This window comes from Rhea pennata, chromosome 10 (genome assembly GCF_028389875.1).
Source record: "Rhea pennata isolate bPtePen1 chromosome 10, bPtePen1.pri, whole genome shotgun sequence".
Classification (NCBI taxonomy): Eukaryota; Metazoa; Chordata; class Aves; order Rheiformes; family Rheidae; genus Rhea; species Rhea pennata.
Genome location: NC_084672.1, coordinates 21,057,972 through 21,080,955, shown reverse-complemented (window position 1 = coordinate 21,080,955; position 22,984 = coordinate 21,057,972). Strand labels below are relative to the sequence as shown.

Genomic DNA, 22,984 nt, shown 5'->3' with positions numbered 1-22,984 from the left:
AGTTAGAGATATGTCATAAAAATTGGAAAATCCTGTATTCATAACTATTCTCTTCGTATTTCCTATTTGTTTGAAATCATTTGGCCTCTCACCATAAAGAATTAGTTTGCAGATTAAGCATTTCAGGGTAAGAAAACATACTTTATTGGTTGAAAGGTACCTGTCATACCCTGAAGAGCCTGCAGACTAATCCAGTCCCTTAGCAAGGGCCCAACGGAGTAAATAGGCTTTGCAGTATGTGATGAAAACCCTAAGACTTGGCTGTCTTTGACCAAGTAAAGAAGTTGAGGAGCCTTGACTGAAAACATCTTGCGCGCGTCCTGGCAATGTTAGAACTAATTGTAACTGGCAGAATATAACGTGATGGGAAAGGTATTCAAGGTTTATAAGTTTCAAACCTTGAATTTCACCCTAATGAATGGGAATCCAGTGTAGTGCTGTTAGTGGAATACAGGGCCATTATGTTCTGGATGAGACAGTGACAGTGATTTGTAGAAGTAATTCCATGTAAAATATACTGTTGTAATTCAATCTGGAGGTAGAAAAACATGGAGAATTATGGTTCATATCTGTGCTTGAAAGCAGTCATTTCTCTAGTTCTTTAGCATTGTACAATTAGAAACATTGTATATACTACAGCTATATGAGCTTTCTAAAGCAGCTGGTTTAAATAAGATTAGGCATTATACTTCCTCAATTAGGACTTCAGAAATAATCACAGTTCCTTCAGGCGAACACCTCTGTCTTATTTGAAATGAGCTTCAAGCAGTTAGGTTTTACCCAACCCACATTTTTGCCAAGCTGTTTCTTAGGATGGACAAGTGCACCACCTGGGGCTAGTAAGAGTTTTTTGGAAAACAAACTTGTTATATGTAGTAATGGCACTATAATGTAGACTTTCTTCCTTAGAGATATTACATATACGTGGAAGAAAAGAGGTGACATAGTGGGTTTCTCACACTCTTTATAAGAATATAAAAGGAGAAAATGAATGCCTACCTGGTTGTATGCTCAGATTCTTTCAAACAGATGAAAAGAAAACTGTTATCATTTTTTGCTTAACATGTGATGATAAGCAGTACCAAAGGCAATGAAACAACCTATGCAGCTGGAGCCATAGTGAGAATAGAGATGAATGCTGCTGTTAAGTACTAAATTGAAAGGCAATTCCCATTATTGTCAGAGTTACATTCCCACATCAGTAAAATTGTCTTGAAAAAAAGACGTTAAAGAAACAATGCTTGCTAATTCTTGAGATTGTTAGTGTAAAGGATTGCTTTTGAACATAATCTATCAATGTTTTTTGGGGGAGATATTAGCACTTCACCTTTTTATGACAAAAAGTCTTCACAACACAAACCCTGTGTTTCCATTAACAGAAAAAAAAGAAAAAAAAGAAAAAGGAATTAAGGGCATAAAATATGTCTGTAGCTCCCTGAATGTTGCAGAACTTTGCTACTTTATATATTTCGTGTTGTCAGCTTAATAGCTCATTATATTATCCTCTTTGGTCACTATTGTTCTTTCCTTAAAATTTAGTAGATGCTTAGTAGTCTACACTCTTCATAGGTCGTTAAGTTTGCATCCATCTCAACCATGTAGTATTGTATAGTTTCATACCAGTAGCCACTGAACATGCACATAATTGTTGAACAGGGCTCTTTGCTGTCACTATTTATGAATAAGACAAAAGCAGAAAGGAAATCATCCTCTAATAACCAGAAACATTTATTAGAAGAAAAAGAATAATAAAGCTACGAAGTATGGCTTCAGATGAAAGAAATCTTTTTGGTCTATACACTGAAGAGATTGTTTAAGAAAAATTAGTCCTTGACAAATTATTTGCAGTTAGGTTTAGCTCAGTTGGTTAGAGCATGGTGCTAATAATACCAAGGTAGTGGGTTCGATCCCTGTATGGGCCACTCATTTGAGGGTTGGACAAGGTGATCTCCAGAGGTCCCTTTCAACCTTACCAATTCTGTGATTCTATGATTTGCTTTTAAGTTTGCAAAACCCAGTGTTTACGTAAGTTTTGTGCTCTCTGAGTATCTGCCTTATATAGAAAGTGTCTGAAAACTTGCTTTTATCTTTACAGGTGACTTGCTCAGACATTTTTCTGTTCTTAGATGACAGATTGTCTTTTTATTTCTTGTAGAATCTGAAGAGACTGCAATTTTATTTATTCATCCCTCTGTCATTTTTTAGTTCTGACATACCCGTGTTAATTTGTAAGCCTTTTCACTGTGCAAGTTCTCTATGCCATAGCATGTAATGTCTTGCCTTTTCAGAAGGCAAATCATAACACAAGAAAGACTTTGGTGGTTGGATTATTTCAATTATTTTAATTCTGACATACGACTGATCCACAGTTTAAGCTTTTTAGTGAATAAGAAGTTTAATACATGTAGTAGCCAAATCTATTTTTTTTCTGAATACTGCTAAATTGAATTCAGTATATTAATTTGTACCTGTTGTTTTGGCTAATGTAGCCTTTAAAATGAATTATCAAGCAAATAATTTTTAGTTTGCCTTAAAATTAAAGGCCTTGTTCCCTGGAATAGTCAGTGATGCAAGCCAGCTGTAAAACTGCTTGATTAAGACAGATTTACAGCTGCTTTACATAACCAGAGCAATGTAAAACAGCTGGACTACATTAGGGAATTTGGCGTAGGAACTGTTAAAAACTCAACTGGACAATTCTGAAATTCAAGAATGATTTCCATGGTCTAGGAAGTAACTGCATTCAATTAATGCATTTATTTGCTTGGCTTCACCCAGCTAAATAATCTTGAAACTTCTACATAGTTGTAGATCTGTGCCAGAGAGTACTCTTGCCATAGTTAATATTTTGTCTTACTTATGTATATTTTTGGAAATTGGATTCTGTGATTCTTATGTTTTGCAAGCTAGATACTAAGGAGGAATAAATCTTAAAAAAAAAAAAACAAAAAAAACAAAAAAAAACAATAAAACTCCTTAGAAATTACCCCTGAGCAAATCCCGAGGATTAAATGCAAATGTGTCAGGTATATGTAGGTTGACACAAATTTAGAGCCTTGCAAAGATAACTCCTAATCAGTTAAAAAAATTGTCACTGTCTCAGCTCTGAGACTTGAAATCATTCTTTCTGACTGTAGGCATTTAAACCAGCCTTGGAAGCATAGTTGCTGTAGTTGTTTCACATAACCAGCAGGGAGAGACAAGTACTTTGAGAGGGCATCTCAGATATTAGGTGAACTGACACGCACTCTGGAAACAGTTTTTTCTTGCTTTCGGTACCTAAAATTAAGTGAATTAAATCCAGTCTTAAGTTCTCTCCACCTTCCGCCCCACATACCTCACAGTCTTTCTCGGAAGAAAATATGTAATTCTACTGTTCGGGTTGTTTGAACAATTCAAGAAAACTTAACTAAATGATTACATTTGTTTTTTCTAAGGAAGATAGATATCATTACTGAATTAAAACAAGATATGATTAAAATAACAATGTCTATTCTTAAATGAGTGTTTATATAGAAAACTGATACTGTTTTTGATGTCTTGGAAGTAATAATATGACTTTCAGAGTCACTAAGCACTTAAAAGACAGGTTTTCCCTGTTGGGAAAAAAATGTCATTTATGCCTTAGTTTGTACTACTTAATTATTTATGTGCCTTTTAGCATCATCCTCATTCTGACTGATGAATATATATTTGGAGTATATAGCTTTATGAATCTCTTTATTAATTGAGCCCATTATCCCATATGCTGCAGTCTTATCAGTACATTGCAAGATTGATATGTGCATTTTAGAATGCTGTATCTAATCAAAATTGTTATTGTTGATTAAATCAGTTACTTCTCCCCCAGGAAAATCAAAATGGCAAACTGGTGGAAGAACAAAGAGGGTGACTCAAGGAACACACAAGACTGCAAAACAGGTATCTCTGCTCGTTTTTTATTTTGGTTACAACATAAAATTTACAACATGAAAATATTTTGCATTAATTCATTGTTGGCTGAATGATGTATGTATCGAAGTGTGCATACATTATCTTTTTAAAGAATAGAAATTTCAAAGTCAAGTAATCAGAATTTTTAAAAAATGCCAGCATTTAGGTTATCTGTGTTAAAGTTCAACTTTGATACATTCCTTTTGGTAGCTTTTATAGCATTTCCCAGCCTTTATTTTTCATAGCCTCTGGATGCTTGACTTTTTGACATGAAAGTTATTTTAAGGCGGGTGCTGTTCAACAGTAAAGAGAGGTAGGATGTTCTTCAGAGATTTTTGTCATTATCATCTACCATAAGATCCTTTTAGTTTCTCTTGGGCAGCACTCAGTGTGACACTTCTTTACTCACTATTATCTTTTATTCAACACCATGACTGCTGTATCCCCATGTTCTAGTAGAACAATTTTACAGTTAACTTTTTGATAAGGATTTAAAAAGAGATGTCTTTTTCTTTCTGTATAATACTCTACCTTTTTCTATATCTTTTAGCATGGCTAAATAGCTTCTATTAATTATAATTGCTTTAAGGAATTTCACGTGTTTCCTGTATAGAAACTAGAGTAACATTACATTGGTTAGATTTCAGATATGGCAGAGCTGAATTTGTTTGTTTTGTTGTTAATTATAATTCATTTAATACTGAAAAGATTTCTCTAGGATTTCAGTTGCAGTTTATTTTTACAAATGTTAAATAGGAGTTAAATTTGCCCTGACATTCTAATTTTATTTAGATATTTCCCCCCACAAAAGAAACCTCATTCTGTAGTGGCATGTAATTAATACCTACATAACGAAACTGCACACAGTTGGGAATTCACCTCCAGCGAGTTCACTGGAGGTGCTTCTTCACCTGGCTTGTATGGAGTGCAGAAGCTTGTAGAAGGCTGGCATGGTAGCAGGACTTTTTTTCTGTGGGAGAGAATTTCAAATTTGATAACCTCAGTGCCCTTGGGCCAAGTTCTTATTTGGCATTTTCAGCCAAATAGGCATGTTTCAGAGTCCTTTGGGATATCCTGTGTGGATAAGTGACTGTACAGATCTATCAAGGAAGAACGATCTCCAGACTGTGCTGAACACACAAGGTCACAAGATGCATAACACTGCAGTGCCCTGAACAATACTTCCAAGCAGGTGTGAAATGATTTGTCTCTATGCCAGCGTTCATGAAGACAGTTGAATGTTCTCCCTCTGCTCCCATCAGATTTAGCATATAGGTGGTCCTCTGCTTCTGTGTAGAAGAGAAGTACTAAATTGGTTAGTCTGCATATCAGCATTGAAAATGAAACACCAAGTTTGTTACAGTTAATGCTGTTAAGTTGCAAGTTAGTCAGAACAAAACAAGGACTATTTCAGACTTTGCATACGTAGCAGAAACTTCATTCAGTGGCATAGCACTTTCATTGGGTGGAGTTGAGCTTGCAATGTTAACAGTGTGAGTGGAAATCTGCAGTAGTCTTTCGAAGTGTGAAAGCTTCCTTTTGTCACTAATTTCGCATTTGCTGGCATCCTCTGTTCCGTGGAGCAATAAAACATCAATCAAAGGGCTAACCACATCAGCATTTTGCCGACACTGATGCTCGTATATTAGAATAAGAGTTTTAAAATGACAAAGTTGTATGTAATGTCTTGGTAAGAGCATTTAACTATGCCTGAATATTGCTAGTGTGATTATTAGTAAAACATTAGTTTCATCTCTGGATGTACATACTTGTCAGAACAAGTAATGTGGAATATGTAATTGGAAAAGATAACCTTCCAAAGGCAGAATATCTTGTGCTGATTTTGCAGTGTAAGTATGGTGTTATAAATGTCCAGGAAACGGAAATTACTTCTTCAAATCTGCCCAACTTGTTTAAGGTAAGAAAGTGTGTTTTTAAAAACTCAAGTCAATAGGATGATGTAGTCTTCAGTGAAAAATGTTTTGTTTTAAAAATGTTTAAATATGTTGAAAAAAAGTGTGTTGCACAGAAGCCCAACCTCTTACTGCACTTCTGTTTGTTGATTTCCATTTTCTGTTGTCTTGTTGCTTCAGAGTGCTACCATAGACTGTAAATTAACATCAGCAGCAGCTGGAGATAAAAACTTTGACAAAAGCCCAACAAAAACAAGGCAGCCTCGAAAAGTTGATCTTCGAGCTCGATACTGGGCATTTCTTTTTGACAATCTTAGACGGGCAGTTGATGAAATCTATGTTACATGTGAATCGGATCAGAGTGTAGTAGAATGCAAGGTAAGATTTCAGCTATTTTCTTTCTGTTATCATATGACTTACAGCTCTTTTTTCCCTGTTTTTCTTTTTTAAAAAAAATAAAAAAATAAAAAGCCAAATGAACAACTGGAACCTCAGAAATATTACTTTGTTTTGTATTTAGTGGAGGCCTGAATTTAGGAAAAATGGTGGCATGTTTATTCAGATGTGAGAGGCTTTCATCTTAGGCATTGAGTAATTTTGAAATATATAAAACTCAAGGTAGTATATAAAATTCTCTTAGATCTCAGTTGATTGATTTCTTTTTTCAAGTTCCAATTTTATTAATTTTGTAATCAAAATTTTTTTTAAGTATTCCTTACTGTAGGTGGCACTGTTGAGATTCAGCTTTTTTCACATACTTAATCTACCTGTTAAATGTCTTAATTATACATTGCTCCCTTTCTCCATTGATAGTTACCTATCTTCTAATTTACTCTGTGATGGTAAGAAAGTGACTGATGGTCACACGTAAACAATGTTGGGGTGGAATGTCACTGTGAGGTGTTTTTCCTAATTTTACATAACCTGTGTTTTAATAAGATATAAAATAGAAGCGAAAGCTGTGGTGATTTTCTGGTGGATCCATAACTGTTGTTGTTTAAAAAAGATATCACATCATTTTTAGAAATAGAATTTTATTCAAGCATTGAAAGACACCGAAACAGAACATTTTTAAAGGAATGTTAAAGCTACAACTTATATTTTCATATTAAATATGGCTGAAAACTCAACAGATTCTGGAAATGATTACTTAATCACTGTAAAAAATTATAGCAATTTAAGTAAACTTTTTTCTTATCGTATGTATCTAGTTTTATGCTGTAATCAGGCACAGCCAAACTGGCTTTGAGATTAGCGTACAAATACATTTCATTGAAAGCAGATTTGAAAACCAAACGGTAGCTACAGGCTTCCAAATCATTGGTTGGTTTAACACAATGTAACATTTTGTTACTGAACTGTCTTCCTGCTCAGGAAACTTCTGTGAAGAATTTTTTGTTTTAAGAAAACCAGTCTGCCTTGCATTGTAATTAGATTATCATTTTTAAACTTTTGTGACTGGAAGAACAGAAGCGTATTTGTGTCATTATCATATAATTTTAGAGCTTAGATATCATTCAGCATTTTAATTGTGCTACTTGGTCTGAGCTCAGATGGAGATATTGCATAGCCTAAGTGAAAAATCTTCATTTTAGTGGAGTGTTGACAGTGATGTCCTTGTATATCAGATTGCTTGCTTGTTTGTAAAACATGAATGGAAAAAAACTCCAAAATAAGTAAACAGGAGCATTCCATAACATGTTCTGTAGAACTTATTTAAGATTAATATTGCTTTTATTTTTTTAAAGACATTTTTCTGTCTGCACGAAAAAGTGCCTTGCTTACCTGGGTACTGGGGTATGTATTTGTGCTGGGCTGTCTTGTTTGAGATTTACTTTTAAAAGATACTGTTAAATGATGATTGATACTCTCTTATTAGGTTACTTAGATTTCTGTAATCTAGCTATGAAGTCTAGAAAAGCAGTGTCTTGCCAATTATTTTTAACTCTATATATTTTATCAACTTTTTATTTCTTATTATTAGCTTTTTTTATTTTGGAATGTTATTGGAATGTTTATTAGCATAGTGATTGCTTTTTTTTGGACAAATACCATCCAATTTCTATGAATGTATTTTAGCTAATCACTTAAAATAGAATATTTTAGCTTTGTCTTTTGAAGTTAGTGTTTTACATAACATTTGAGCATACAACATTTGGTAATGAATATGTCGGCTTGAATTATAGGTCGATCAAACTTGTCATTAGCATATAGATATATTTTAATTTTTGACTGAATATTGGTGATAAAATACGAACAACATCTTTGTGGAAACTGCAGGTCTTCCTCACAACTGCTCCTGCCTGTTCTCTGAAAGGCCAGCGTTTCTGTCCTCCAGAAATTGAAATATCTTGTTTAAGTGCAGCTTTCATATTGCATTAGATATAGACCACTCTTATGCTTCAATTAGCTACAGCTTGCTCTTGCACCTCAACCTTTTAGGACTTCATAAATGAAAATCTTGATCTAGTGTTAGAATTCAGTTGGCAAACGATGCATCATAAGAAGCACTCATGTGACATTGATTCAAGAATTTGCCTAGCTTAGTAGAAAGCCCACTTTTTACCTTAAGACTAGCCTAAGTCAGGTAAATAATCATCATTTGCTTATCTAAAACAGGATTGTTTTATTGCCTTGGCTTTGGTCGTCCTATATGTGCTGCTGTCCTGCTATTCCCAAACACCAAGTTGCATACTTTCTGTGGATTTTTCTGAGGTCCATATTTCTGGTCCTGCTGTTCTTGCTTGCAAAGAATCTAGAATCCCTGTCTTGTGCCAGGTTAGGTTTCCACTGTTGAAGGGAAAGACTGCTGGGTTCTGCATGCTGCTCCAGGGACTACTCAAGCCCTTTGAATGATTCAAGACTGGGACTTTTTATTCCTCTGATTCAGGACTGGGACTTTTATTTTTTTATTCTTTTGTGAGCAGGAAGAGTTCAGGTAATTCTGTATGCTTTTCTTCCATTTTTATATACTGCAATACCGGTCTTCTCAATATTTTAATTCTCATATGAAGATTCCTTTTATAATGAACTCTTATATAAAAGCTCATGCTAAAATTTGTAATGGATTAGCTTCACTCTTGAGGTCTTCTTGAGAATTTTTTTGATATCACGTAGAAAGTCATTTGTTGATTAAAACATTACAAATTGTACAAGTAGACAATCAGATTTGAATATGGATTATTTTTCAGCCATACATAAAGAACTAAAACAATTTTGCAAAATAAGAAGGATCCCATATTGCTGTGTTTTCCTGTTTACTTTTCAAATTGGATTAATAGAGAATATCTGTTAGCTCTTTCATGAAGCATCATTTGTATTTTTGGTACTGGATAAGTGTGTAAAGCAATGTTAAATATGTTATTAAAAGCTTATTTAATTTGCACTTCATCTCTTTAAACTATGTCTCTTCAAACATACATATATGTACTGTTCTATTTAAAACATTTTAATTGTATAAAGATCATATTAAAAGAAGACTTCTTTAAAAAAATGAAGCATGACCTCTGGTATGTAAGACCTTCAGATTATCCCGGTATAAAAAAGTTTATTTTTGATTTTTGTACCTTTTGCTCTCATGTAGTATTACAAGCTGGTATAGTTTTATTGATTACATTGTCACCAAAGATAATGTTTTATGCTTCCAAATCCGATAGGGCTCTAGTGGCTGGTTGTGGTTGAAACTGCAGACGAAAGGTTTGTGGTAGGGATACAAACAGTGGAAATGTGTGTAAGAAGATCATTAGTTGTGTATATTTTCTTTCAGCTTTGGGTGCTGCTGAAGGTGGTATTTTGCTCTCAATTCCAAATTGATAACTCTCAGCCCATAAGCGATACAGCTTTGATGCTTTGTATATAAAGACAAAATGAACATAGTTGAATTATTTCTAAAAGAAAGGGGAGGTCAAGTTTAAATCAGTCTAGTAATAGATGGAAATTAGATTTATTCTAATAGATTAGACTATAACCTGAACATGTCAAATTGTGAGCTGTATGTTAGCTAAGTTTCCAGATGTCTGATATTTAGATGAATGTTTTATCACCTAATATTTTCTAATTTTGGGTGGCAAGCTTAGGCAGGAAAGAATTAGTAATGTCAAGGATCCCTTACGTACGTAAGCTAAACTACAGATGTGGTGACTGAGTTTGTTTTTTTTTTTTTTTCTTTTTAGTTTTTTTTCTGACATATTCTACTATTTTGAATCATGGTAACCTTACATCCTACATTTTCCATGCTTCTCACTTTTCTCCCTCCCTCTCCTCTCCCTCCTTATTTGAGAACAGGAGAATAAACAGAGATGATGACTTTTCAAAGCTGTTATGTGATCTCCAAACAAAGTGAACTTTTTTTTTCTTTTTTTTTTTTTTTTTTAAAAAAAGATTATAGTTGACCTACCTAGGACCCAAGTCCAAGATCGTTCTGATTCAGGGATATAGGATTATTCCGATGCAGGGGATGATTCTACTTTGACATCCTTGTTGATTGGAAAGGTATTAATGCAGTCACTCAAATGAAGAGGCACAAGTACAACTTTAAGATAAATGCTTACATAGAAATCAAAGTAATGATTCAGACCTGGAGAAATGAAAAAGCATGAGAGCTTTTTAAAGTGCAGGAGGATTATCGATCCAAATGCTAGAGGGAGGAAACAGGAGCTACATTGTGAGTGTTTCTGGTTTTATGTCACTGATTTTACTTTAAGCGTTGTTTTCTCACAGTATTGCTTTCTTTTTCAGTTTGAACTGGCTCTTTGAAAATCATATGGGATGCATATGACCTTGAAAAATAATGGGATTTAAAATTGTTTTGACTCTAGTGCAGCAGCAGTCTCCCCCATAAAGGTTCCTTTTTGTCAGCACCTTCTCAAGTGGTACAAGTTTCCCCTGCTTCAGCACCGCAGGGTATATCTGCTACCCGCCGTACGGTAGGTGAGCTAGCGAGCTGTATCGATGTCCAGGACCCCAGAGCCCTGCGCGACCGGATTGTGTGTCAGCGGGACAAAGGGATGGCGCCAACCCGCCTGCTCTATGCGCCAGTAACTAGAATTAATTACAAACCAATCGAATCCGTTGCAGCCAATTGGTAAACTAATTGGTAATTTTAGCTGTACATCTATATGTAGTTATCTGGACGGCTGTAGCGGCGCTTTCTGAGCCACTTTTGTTCTGCTTCATCCTGCTTGACAAAATGGCCCTCATAGCTTTAAGGAGAAAGATGTGCATCAGTGACTGTGGGGCCACTCCAGCTGCTTGTCTTGTTTGTATTCCCTTGTCCGTAAAACATGACTCCGATTACAGCTGCATGGGTCTGCTCTGATCATTTCTGATAATGTGTAGCTAAACATTCCTTAAAATAGGTTAAGCCATTTATTGTATTTTTTTTTCTGTGCCAGCTAGCTTCAGATACATAGCTCATATTCAGATTGTGTGGGGTTTCTTTTTCTTTTTTTTTATTTTTATTTTTATTTGGTGTGTGGGAGATATCTCGGTGGCAGACTTGAAAAATAAATGATTCAGAATTAAATTTTGCTTTCTATGCCCTTATTGTTAATAATAGTCAGCACAACTTAATATGGGCTAACTTAAATGGACATCAATTGAATTAGAAAGCTGAAATTTTATTAGAGAAGCTGGAGAAAAAAAAAAGAACTGGCTAAAATGCTTGTTCATTTATTGTAGCAGACTTTACTTACCAATTATTTTGGCACTGTAAACCAACTGCCTTGTAAGAAAGACTTTTGTTTGCTTTTTGTGGAGCATTTCAAAACAAAGAAATAACTTTTACATCAGCAGTGGATTTCTGTTTGACTTTCCGTGTGTTTGACTTTCGTGTGACTTCTCCTGTATAACAGACAACACATGCTTTAGTTCTGGCCAGTTGAAGGTTTGTTTATTTAAAAACTGAAACTGAATTTTATACCTGATTTTGTGTTAAACAAAAAGAATAGTCAATCTTAAAGCTGTATATCACAAAGCATTTTGCATATGTTAGAAGCTTTTTTTTTTTTTGTTAAAACTATATATGAATGGGAGCTGATGTTATAGAAATAGGCAATACGATTAGCTGTGCTTTGGTAGAGTACCTTTACTGTTTTCAAAGCATTTAAACATTTTTAGCTATACACTCAGGAACAAATACATTTTCATTTGTAATTATTGCCAAAATATTTCTGTGTGTTAATTACTTGCTTTGAAAAGAAAAAAAATACCCTTAATACCAGCAGGAGCAACTTTGGCATAGTAAAGAATTTGCAAAACAGGAACACTTAATCTTTAGTGGTTTTCCTGATACCATAAAATTATGTCTAAATTTTTAACTCTCCAGTTGAAGCTGATATAAGTCTTTATAGAACTCAATTCGTTTGTGGAATTTATTGTTTTCAGCATGTTGTCATAAAATACATTAAGTACAATTCTGGTCTTTGAGGATGGATGTTTGTATTTCCAGTTGACATGATCTAGAACTAACAGCTTTTGAATTGCATTGATCTGCTGCATTGGTGATAATCAGCTCTGCTGAGAAGGTGCCTTGTGCCTGTTGGCCATGATGTTCTGTGCACTTTTTGTCACATTCAGTAAATAGTATTTTTGAATACTTATGTGGAGCATCACTGATCTCCTAGCTTCCTGCGTAGTAAGGAATTGCACCTGTCTTCACCACTGAGGTTGGAGAACACTAGTTTTCTCAAGGAGCAAAGCTAAGAGTTTAGTCATACTATCTTTTGCTGCACTTTACTGTGAAATAAATGGGAGTAATGTCAGAGTAAAGACTGCAAGATCCCAATTTGTCTTTTAGTTTTTAATTGTTTTTTTTAATGTAATCTGGCTTTTACTGAAGTTCATATATATTTGACCAAACTAGAAGTCAATATATGTAGTAAATAATTTTGAAAATTAAGTTTAAGAAGATTTTTATTGGAAACAATCCCTTTGATTCTCTGTCGTTCCATCTATGACTTTCTTCCTGATACGGTGTGTGGTCAAGGGAGTTTTATATGTCTGTTCATAACAGTTAGTTGTTTTCTTTTTTAAGAGATGAACACATGATTTATAAGTTTCTAAGTTATGAACTATCTGCAACACAACACAATTAAAAAATAAAATAGCCAACATACATCGTCAGAAATGATGTGGGTATATTTAATCCAACCAGGAGTTATAGGAGGGACTGCGTTCCTCTTAAGGTCTCATCCAGTTCTGTTATTCTATGATAATGTGTCAATCTAACTTTCAACCCATTAAAAATGTTTATGAATGCAGCTTGCAATGATTAATGAACATAAAAATGTGCAAGTTTTTAAGCAATTCCATTTTTTTCAAAAGTAACTTCTAAAATGGTAGATGATTTGCTGGTCTGTAATGATCAGAAATATAATCTGGATATTAGAGTTTTAAGGACTGAGCATATGACATTCCATAGTCAAGAAGGTAGAATTAGTGACTTATTAAAATGTACTAATCGGAGAAGTATTGCATCTTTTAGTCAGTTTGTTTACATGTCAAATGTGATCATTTTATAAACAAAAATCTGATGATGTGATAATTATCCTTGTTGCCTTTCAAAACATCACTGTAAGATTCTTTTTAATTACTAATTGCCGTGTTAATATGACAGTGCTGGTAATCTCATGTGACAACACCATGTGTCTGTCATTAATCTAGAACAGCACAGCTGTATATCCTTTGAAAATTCGGCACACTGGAAAGTCTGTAGGAAAGGGAGGCAGTTTGAACTACAGAGGCTTAGGAACTATTTCTGAGATTTTCCTAATGCAAGGACCCAGGATTATCCAGAAGGAACTCTGTTTGTCTCGTACAATAGCCTGTGTGTCACCTTGTGTATTTTTTGCTCCAGAGATTAATTATAAGCAATACATTTTTAGTGTCTCACTCATGCAGCAAGTTTTACAGAGGTTTTTCCTTATTTGTTGAAATATCTCCAATATATTTTAAAGGATGACAGCTGTGTCAGAAAAAAGTGCTGAGTAATACTTACGTACATTAGGGACTCTTTTGGGTAAATTTCACTATTCTGTTCTTAAACATTGGTGCTCACAGAATTTTTAGAAACCATACGCACTTTTTGAGAGGGTAAATGTTTTGATGTTTGATCACATAAAAAAACCCTGTTTGGGCTTTATTGGTTTTGGATGTTTTATTGTTTTTAGTTTTTGTAAGCTCTATTTCGTAAGAGCATTGCAGACAACTAAATTGCCTTCTTTCTCTTTCATTCACTTTTTATTGTAGGGGATAAGGCCTTTTAAATACAAACATTGATGTAATGATTGCTTTTCAGGAAGTCCTGATGATGCTAGATAACTATGTAAGGGATTTCAAAGCATTGATTGACTGGATACAACTACAGGAGAAGCTAGAAAAGGCTGATGCTCAAAGCAGGTAATTAGTTTTTTTTTTTTCCTCTTTACCTTTTATCTACATCCAAATACTGTTTCGTACTGAACTTCATTTGTAGTAGAGATTCAGCAAGAAACTTAGGAACCAATTTTAATAGCTGCTCTTGGGCACCAGGAAGAAAGTTTTCCTTTTGGACAGAACTGATGTGAGGACCGGTCAGGGAGCAGTTGTGTTAGAAATGGAAAAGAATTTGAAAGTATAGCATCAGAAGGGTAAAAAAACAGTTACATCATTCCAATTTGTGCCTAGTTTTGAATATCACTGTTTTTAGTTTTGAGAGCTAAACGAGAAGTAAGGTTTTGCTGGTGTATCTTGTGCCTGTAGAACAAGTCCAATTATAGTTTACTAGTCCTTTCAGTAGTACTGGAAACAGTTAAATTATTTACGTAACAATTTTTTTCCTAGATCTTTCTTCACCAGCAATGAAATTTACAGATTTGATTTTATTTTTAATTGACAACAATAATTTTCATGTAAGCAGATAACTCCAGGAGCAGGAGTTAAAAAAAAAAAAAAAAAAAAAAAAAATACATCAAATTTAATGAGATCTGTAGTGAAATTGCAGGAGTGGCTTCCGTCTCAAATTATGTCTGGTTGGGTGAGAACATTCATGTGTTATTGGCAGCTAACTTAATTCAACTTACTATTGTTGCAAGTACATACATTTATTAATTAATGTTATTACTGACAGAATTTGGTATAATAGAATGAATGGGTAGTGATTTACTTGGTTAATTCTAAGATTTTTTTATATATTGCAGATATTTGATATCTAGATTAGTCAAAGCAGTATTTAACATGTATTGAATGCTCCACTAAGTGGGATAGGACAAGCGAGGGTACTTTGAGTTGTGGCCTTTTATGTGCAATGTACTTGTCACTAGAAATTGAGCATATTTCCAGTCCTACCCCTAATGCTTTCCGTTTTGTTGTTTGGTTTGATGTTTGGTCCCAAACTGACATTAAATGTAAGCGTTGTCCTCCTGAGTCTATGAACAGTTTTTGATATGCATCTGGCTGATATGCTTTGGATTTGGCATGGAAACAGTTACTAAGATGTCTGATGAAATTCAACAATATTTGTTAATGCTTTGTAGTGTTGATTGGTGACACTTTTATTCAATGTGATAAAGGAATAGTTATTGAGAATTTTGGGTTTTTAAACCATTCTTCCCTGAATTTGCAGACCTACTTCATTAGCATGGGAAGTAAAGAAAATGTCTCCAGGACGCCATGTGATCCCAAGTCCGTCAACAGATAGAATTAGTGTGACATCAAATGCTCGAAGAAGTTTAAATTTTGGGTATGAAAATAGATCGTAAGTTTATTAAACTAAAATAATGGATTCATTTGAAACAGTTATTGAATATATTATTTTTCCATAGTAATTATTGCAGTTTTGCCTGTTATTTATTGAGTTATATATGAATGCAAATATTTGCATTCCCGAAATAAAAGCACATGCTCTGAAGAAGACGATGCTATTGAGGAGTTAATTTTTTACTCACTTCTGTATATATTTAATGAGTGGTCATTCCAAAGACTTGAAGATAAAAATACAATGAGCATATTTCATTTTACCTGTTTCATATTATTTTCCTTTGACAAAACAAAGGTCAAAATGTACATAATTGACATTTTAAAGTTACCTGTGTATGCAGCTAGCCATTCACACTGCATATGTAAGAAATAAATATTGATCAATAAGAATGAATGGAAAGTGAGATTATCATGATTTTGATGAACAGTAAAATTTATTAATTTAAATGCAGAGCATATTAAATATTACAAAAATGCATCTTTTATTTAAAAGAAGTTGCACAAAAATTTGCATGCACACCATTTTAGGGCAGCACTGTCTCTACCAGTTCTGGAAAGCACTGAAGCTTGTCCTGTTTATATTCTTTTCTTTTCAGGGTGTATTTTTAGTTCAATCTGGTCTGTTGAGATCTTGGGCACATACCGTAGCTCTTTCCTGACTAATGATGATGATCTCAACAGAGATCTAATATTAGAATATTTGGTCAGTTCCTCTGAGTATTCAACTCTGTTAAATTTTCGATATCAAATATTTCTACAGAAGTATTACAAACTATGTTTGGCAGAGAAGTTGCTCCAACAGTGCTAGTTTCTGCAGCTGTTGATACCAACCAGACAATGTTTTAGAGCTTTTCTGCTAAAATACAGGATAATGGGAAGAAAGTATGCACAGACAATCAAAGCAAAAATATGAGTATGGAAGAAATAGAAAGAAAGCTCTTTTGTTTTAGTGAAAAAAAAACTGCCAACATCATTCAGTCTTTTAGCTCAGCCCTTTTTTGTGGTTAAGTCTATTTTGTTATAGTCGTTTGGGCTGTTTTATTTGCAAATAATTGTTCTATTTTTGAATTTAAGGGTTACACTTTTTCACCATCACAGAGAGATAGTTAGCAGCTCTCTGTGTTAAAGCAGCTAATAGCAAAATAAGTTTTCCGTCCTTCGGACTTGCAGACCTTTCTCTTAGTCTACTTGTGACTCAAAGCAAGACAACACTAGATACCTAAAGTATATTAAAAACATTTTTTCTTAGTCTTGTTTAAGATTTTCCATGTTTACATACTATTCTTTTCTTCTCTGCTTGTTTTTCTAGAACACTTTCAGTACTGCAGAGCACCAGATACAGACAGTAAAGTGCAGTTTTTGTGTGTATTTGAGAAAACAGGACAGAAATGAAAGGTTTAGACTTGCTTCGTATTAGGAAAATTTTGGGCAGTTAGAATGTTAGGAATCTTAGGAGAGGAAGAGATGAGAGAAGCAAGGTTGGTGTTGCATGCTGTGGAAATTCAAAGTGTGTGGCTTGTACCATTAGTCACCATCATTTCTTCCCAAAAAGGGTATAGAAGAATTAGGAAAAGTACAGGGACTGGAGACAGAAACAGTCAGAAGTATGCAACAGTGTTGATTCAAGATATTAATGTTCAAGAATTAGAGTGTACAATTTTGGAAACTGTTGAAAGAGAAATTAAAATAAGATAGGCTGTATGAGGAATGCTAGAATGGGCTCTTTCTGTTGATTGCTGGTAGGTTCTAGTTTTTGGAGCTAGCTTTCAATCTGAGACATGGAGAGCCAAGATTAAGGGAAGACAGTAGTATAAGTTTTCTAATGAACTATTCTGTTGTTTGATTAGAAACTAATAACGGCTATCACTTTCGTTTAGAAACCCTTCAGTGACGATCGCTGCAACACGCCTGGCTCCGGCTGGTGTAAGTTGGGCTGATAAGGTAAAAGCCAACCATGGAGCTAAAGCTGCCAATCCTGACCTGGCAGTGGCACAAACTTGTCTGCCAGCTTCAACACAGAAGTCATCACGGAAAAACGGCAAGTCTCTTTAGGTGGCTTAAGTTATTTTCCACTGTCTGTATGGTGTAAAGTTAGTTCAGAATGAGACGACCTATTTTCAAAACACAATTAAGTCTAATTCTACAAAATACAGCCTTAAGATTTAAATCAAGTATCAAGGTACAAGATTTTTGCAGGCTTAAATTTTTATTTTGATATTTAAATTTAAGACAAAACTGAGACGAGGTCTGCACTTCATCATTGAAGTCAGGATCACAGCTGAAAACAAAGTGCTGTTGCTTTCAGACTTAAAAGAAAAAAATACTCAAATGATCTCAGAAGGATAATACCTGTTGAGGAGTCTCCAAAAGAACTCAAGTTAGTTTTATATGATCATGGACACCAGATTGTTAGAACTGTGCTGAGGTGATTATGGATGCTTTTTCCTTCTTTGAGTACAAGAATTACCACATTTAGCTATAGGAGCTTTTCCTTTCTACAAAGACTCTCCTTGGAGAATGCTTAAAGTTGCAGTGTTGTGTTCTAGAATAGATTTCTTTTGTCACAAATACAAAAACTTTTACTGTTTGATTTGTAAACTTTCTTTTTCCTTTGCACACACTGGAGCTATGAAACTTTCTTCAGAGAGGCGTTTTTCCCATTTACTTTTTTCATATGTGGACCAAAATTTTCTGTAAAAACAATAGACAGGTTGTAGAAATGGTTATTTTGATAAAAGTAAGACTTGCTGGTAATTTGATTTTCAAAAAAAAATATTACTGGAAGAAAATCTGTTAAATTAACGTAGTTATATGTTCAATTAGTAGTTGTAGAAATCATGCATCCTGGTTTGGAAATGTACTCGTATTTTATGGAACTAAAATGTGTGTAAACGTAATGCAATCTAATTTAACTGTTTACAGTTGTGTAGTAATTTTTATGCATGGAAAATAACAACCAAAAGCATACTCTGAAAATGATTGTTGCATGGGTCCTGATTGCTGCTGTTTGCACAATGAACATCTTGCAGGATTTAATTGTAGTGAGCTGGTCTGAGTACAGTAGCAGTTTGGCTGAACTAAACATGCAATTGGCTAAGTAAAAGTGTAATTCCATGTTTAATTTTTGTCAGCCATTTAAGCTTTTTATAACAAAGACCTGTTTTTGTTGATTACTTCTCATATTAGAGAGTGACAGACTCCAGGATGTTGCTAAAATATCTTTATCTGGGATTCTCTTAGGTATAGAGAATTTCATGAACTAAGCAGGGAATAAAACTAGCATGCACTTTCATTTGGATAATATCTTTCGAAGAGGCTAAAAGGAAAACAAAAATCCCTACCCTTGTGTTACCCTTGTAAATTTTTAAAGAGCTGAAGAATCAGTGCTGTGCTGTGTTTTATAGGCCGTTACCTACAGCTGATGAGCTCCAAAAAGAGCGAAACCACTTGGTCCTGTAGTACTGGCCTATATTCTTTCAGTAAATCTTTAAATCAAATGCAATATAGGATTTAGACATGAAACATTTCCATTTTAGAAATAAAAATCATTCTTTCTAAAGGCTTTACTTATTCTTAAGAATCTCTTCTCTCTGTCATTTGGCACTGGAGAACTTAAATAATTTTCTCATGGGTGAATTGTAATATCGTGGATATAACAAATTAGACACTATTTACGTATTATCCTTTATATCGAGGGCGCTAGACAGGGTAGAATCACACTGATCTCGCTGAGTGGAGCACGAGAGGGTTTGTGACGTTTGCACGGAGGGAGTTGCAAAGGCTCTTCACATGCATTTTTGAAGCAGGTATGAGGCTCGTATCGTTTGCTATGCCCATTCACCAGCACTCACAACTGGAAGCTACTACTGGTCTTACGGAAGGATTCCTCCTGCCATCCTGTAATGCTCTCCTATCCACTCTAAAGCCCAGCTGGACCTTATAGCAACAAGAGTTCTCTAAAACACTTTTTCTCTAGTGATTTCGAATAGCATTATCATTAAGCTACACAGTGTTTTTGTGGAGTGGACAAGTGGAATGATACTGTTTCTGTGCTACGATTGGTGGAATTTCCAAATTCAAATGTCCCTAGGGAGAGAGGAAATGCTTTATTTTTCCAGATGTTTCTTTAAATGGGTGTTTTTCCTATGCATGATTAAGGTGAGGTTATATCATCTTATCCTGTTTTCCTCATTAAACCCATTGCTACCCTCAATATTTTCATGCATTAAAAAAAAAATATTCTGTCTTTCTCTCTTCTGTATATTGAAAACAAATTGCAGAAATGTCAGCAAGAGGTAGTTTATTTCTGACTGGGTTGTCAAATTCCCAGACACAATTTCATTTGAAAATCTTACGTTCATTCTTTTTTCCATCCTCTTTTGTATTTTTAAGTGATCATTAAAGGTAGTCTGACAATTTACATCTTTTAAAAAGTCATGCTTCTGTACTCACTATTTCTTGTTATGACTTACAAATTTACTGCTTCTTGCATCACTACATTTTCTCTATATTTCCTTTATTATTCTAATTTTCATCTCTTCTCCCTGGTAACTGTTTTTTCTGAGTTCATCTTTCTAGATTTCCTTTCAGATTTTTAACTAATGAACACTTTTCCGTAGTGCTTCTCAAATACAGTAATATTACTTTAGATTAAAAAATGGAGGGAGTGAAGATTGGTAATGAATGGGGAAGGTCAAGCAGGCTCTGGTAGTATATTACTTGCAAGTAGATTTTCAAGAGGAAGCACAAATCTCATGAGGTAGAGCTCCCAAGACTGCACATACTTGGACAGATTTATTTTATTGATGTTACCAATAAGGCTAGTTGGCCACTTCTTCCAGATGGAGTAACTTTGAAAGAATAAGGCCCTGGTGGCTATGAGGGCCTCAAGATAACAGATGGCTTGTCACTTCCATGTAATACAAGAGCAAGCAGGGACAGGGAAGTTCAAATGGAACTAGAGAATGATCAAGGTAGTCAAATGAATTATTCATTAACAAAACTGGGCAAGTAATCAAACCCAGCATGTGATACTTAGCATGCAGAGATGGCTACTGGGCAATATGAAAAGAGCTCCAGATTTATAGGAAAAGAAGTGAAGGAAAGGTGATGCCTTAGTGAGTATTAATTTTACTTCAGGTTAGGAGCTGTGTGATCTGATGTCAATAAATGTGTTTTTCAATTTTTTTTCTAAAAACAGAATGCCTGAAGATGACTAAATACAAAACCAATGAATTAATTAAAATGAAAGAGTAGCTTTTTGTGCACAGGTAGTTGTTGTCAGATGGCTTAAAACTGTTAAACTGATACCAAGTATTTCAATGCTCTGAATGCATGTTTTGTGTTTTGAATTTGAAGAATTCATCAAACAGTATTCTTTCAAATACAAAAGATGCGTTTATGTGCTGTTAAGATAATTGGGTTAAAGTCTCAAGTAGTATTTATGAATTTGACAGTAACCAAATATGAATATATAACTGAGAATATGTAGATTTTACTGAAAGATTCCTCCTTGTTGTAATGAGTGTGATTATGGTACTGTCACTCTCTAAATACTTTTTATTCTTTTAACTTTATCATTTTAGAATAAATTGAAATAATTCTATGCATCTCCAGACATCCTAGAAACAAGGGATCAGCTAGGCAAGGCAAGCAAGGATTTTTTTCTCTCTTTCTATTCTTTCTTTTTTTTTTCCTGCTAAAGTAAAATTATCTTTAGTGGATATTAGTGGAGGGTATCTCCTGGTCTTACTTTTTAATTTAGAAAAGATGTCTTGTGTAAGCTAACGTCAGTTTTATAAACAAGTAGAAGTGAAATCTTGCAACAGTCTTAGCATGTGACTAACAAAAGGAATCTCAATCCAAAAATCTGCTGCAGTAAAAAAAAAAAAAAAAAAAAAAAAAAAAGGGTTTTTTTGGTTGATTTTAGCAGTCTTTTGCATGGTCTCTGCTCGTATTTCATTTGCTTTGCAGTGAAATACGGACTTTGCAGAAATACAGTGACTAGTGCCAGATTTTATCACAAGCTATACAGAGGAAAGTCTTTGTGGTCCTGTCACCTTTAGGAATCACTGTAGTGGGTAGAGGGGCTGAAGCAGAGCGAATTGTCCCACCAGTTACAGGGCTGTGCTCTGCACAGCCTACATGGTTAGAGTTTTCTCCAGTAAATCTGTTTGTGATTCTTGCAGCTTTAAGGCCCTGTTCTCTACTTCTGGGGTGTTACTGGAGAAAAGATTGTCTCAAAAAGGGTAATTACAGGTTTAGATTGCTTGGTCCTGTAGGTAAAAAGGTTTTTTTTGTTGTTGTTGTTTTTTGTTGGCTTTTTTTCCCATATGTAAAGATGGAGAAAAGTAAGTTAAGCACACGAAAGTCGCTCTCAAGGGTCAAATAGAAAGGCTGTGGTAAAGCAAAAAATAGGATCTATATCTTCTTGACTGCCATTCCCCTGTCTAATCAGTGGTGCACACTGCAGCGTGCTTATGTGCACGTAGGGAGAATAAACATAGAAAGGCCTTTTGTAGAGGTATGCTATCTGTGGTTACCATCAGTAATCTGAAGAGATCAGCTACAGTCATTCACACAAGGTTGTGGGATTTTGCTTACTTTAGGAAATTAGTTGTATATTTTAAAGTAAAATAGTTTCAGCAGTAAATATCAAATTGAAGTAGCTTTTTGCGTCTGTCATCAGTATCGTTAAAATTTGTGGACAATTATGTAGTTCTTATTTTACTGCTAATCATAAACATTAAGCTGATTCTGAGCTGTATAAAAACAGTTATTGAATGAGCTGCACAGCTAAGATACATTTCAGTACAGTTGAGTTGACTTTGTTGGTGACTTCCAATTTACACCAACTGTTGCTCTAGTCTACTGTGTTTTCTCCTGAGAGATTAAAAGAAACCTGTAATTAAATGTGCACTTAATGCTTGCAAAATGATAGATGCCAAGAGTGGCAAAGTATGGAAAAGCTATTAAGAATTAGTTATGGTTTAAGCTAGTTTCTAGCCAGCCTGGCTGCCACTGATGTTGAAAGTTGATTCAAGTCCTTCTAAACAGAGATTAGGCCATTGGGTGTATAGTTTCTATCTTCTAGCTAAAATCGTCTTCCTCTTTTATTGGTAGTCCCATGATTATGCCATTGCAGTGTTTTGTGGTTCAGGACTTCTAGTAAAAGACTTGATACTGGAATTTTTGTACTTGTTCTAGACTTGCCCTGGAGGGATATTCTTTTTTTTTTTTTTTTTTTTTTTTTTTTTTTTTTTAAGGAAAGGAAAGACTCAACGATTTCTGATTATGCAAGTGGATGTTAAAGACAAATCATTTTTATATACTGTAAATTAAATTAAAATATGCACACCTTCTAAAAGGAAGAAAAAGTATTCTCTCATTTCTCTATGGGTTTT

The 22,984-nt window shown here is 34.5% G+C and overlaps 1 protein-coding gene across 4 annotated transcripts in view; it reads left to right on the top strand.

The window, feature by feature from the left end:
- The window catches only part of SCAPER (S-phase cyclin A associated protein in the ER), a 170,357-nt gene that overhangs the window by 13,127 nt on the left and 134,246 nt on the right, over window positions 1-22,984 (top strand). For 2 of the 4 annotated variants that reach the window (XM_062584007.1, XM_062584005.1), the window contains exons 4-8: window positions 3,851-3,921; window positions 6,027-6,224; window positions 14,143-14,243; window positions 15,448-15,564; window positions 17,459-17,619. In XM_062584007.1, the coding sequence (XP_062439991.1) occupies window positions 3,851-3,921; window positions 6,027-6,224; window positions 14,143-14,243; window positions 15,448-15,564; window positions 17,459-17,619 (648 nt within the window). Of the gene's footprint in view, window positions 1-3,850; window positions 3,922-6,026; window positions 6,225-14,142; window positions 14,244-15,447; window positions 15,580-17,458; window positions 17,620-22,984 lie in introns of all 4 variants that reach the window. The other 2 variants (XM_062584006.1, XM_062584004.1) reach the window with 1 other exon arrangement.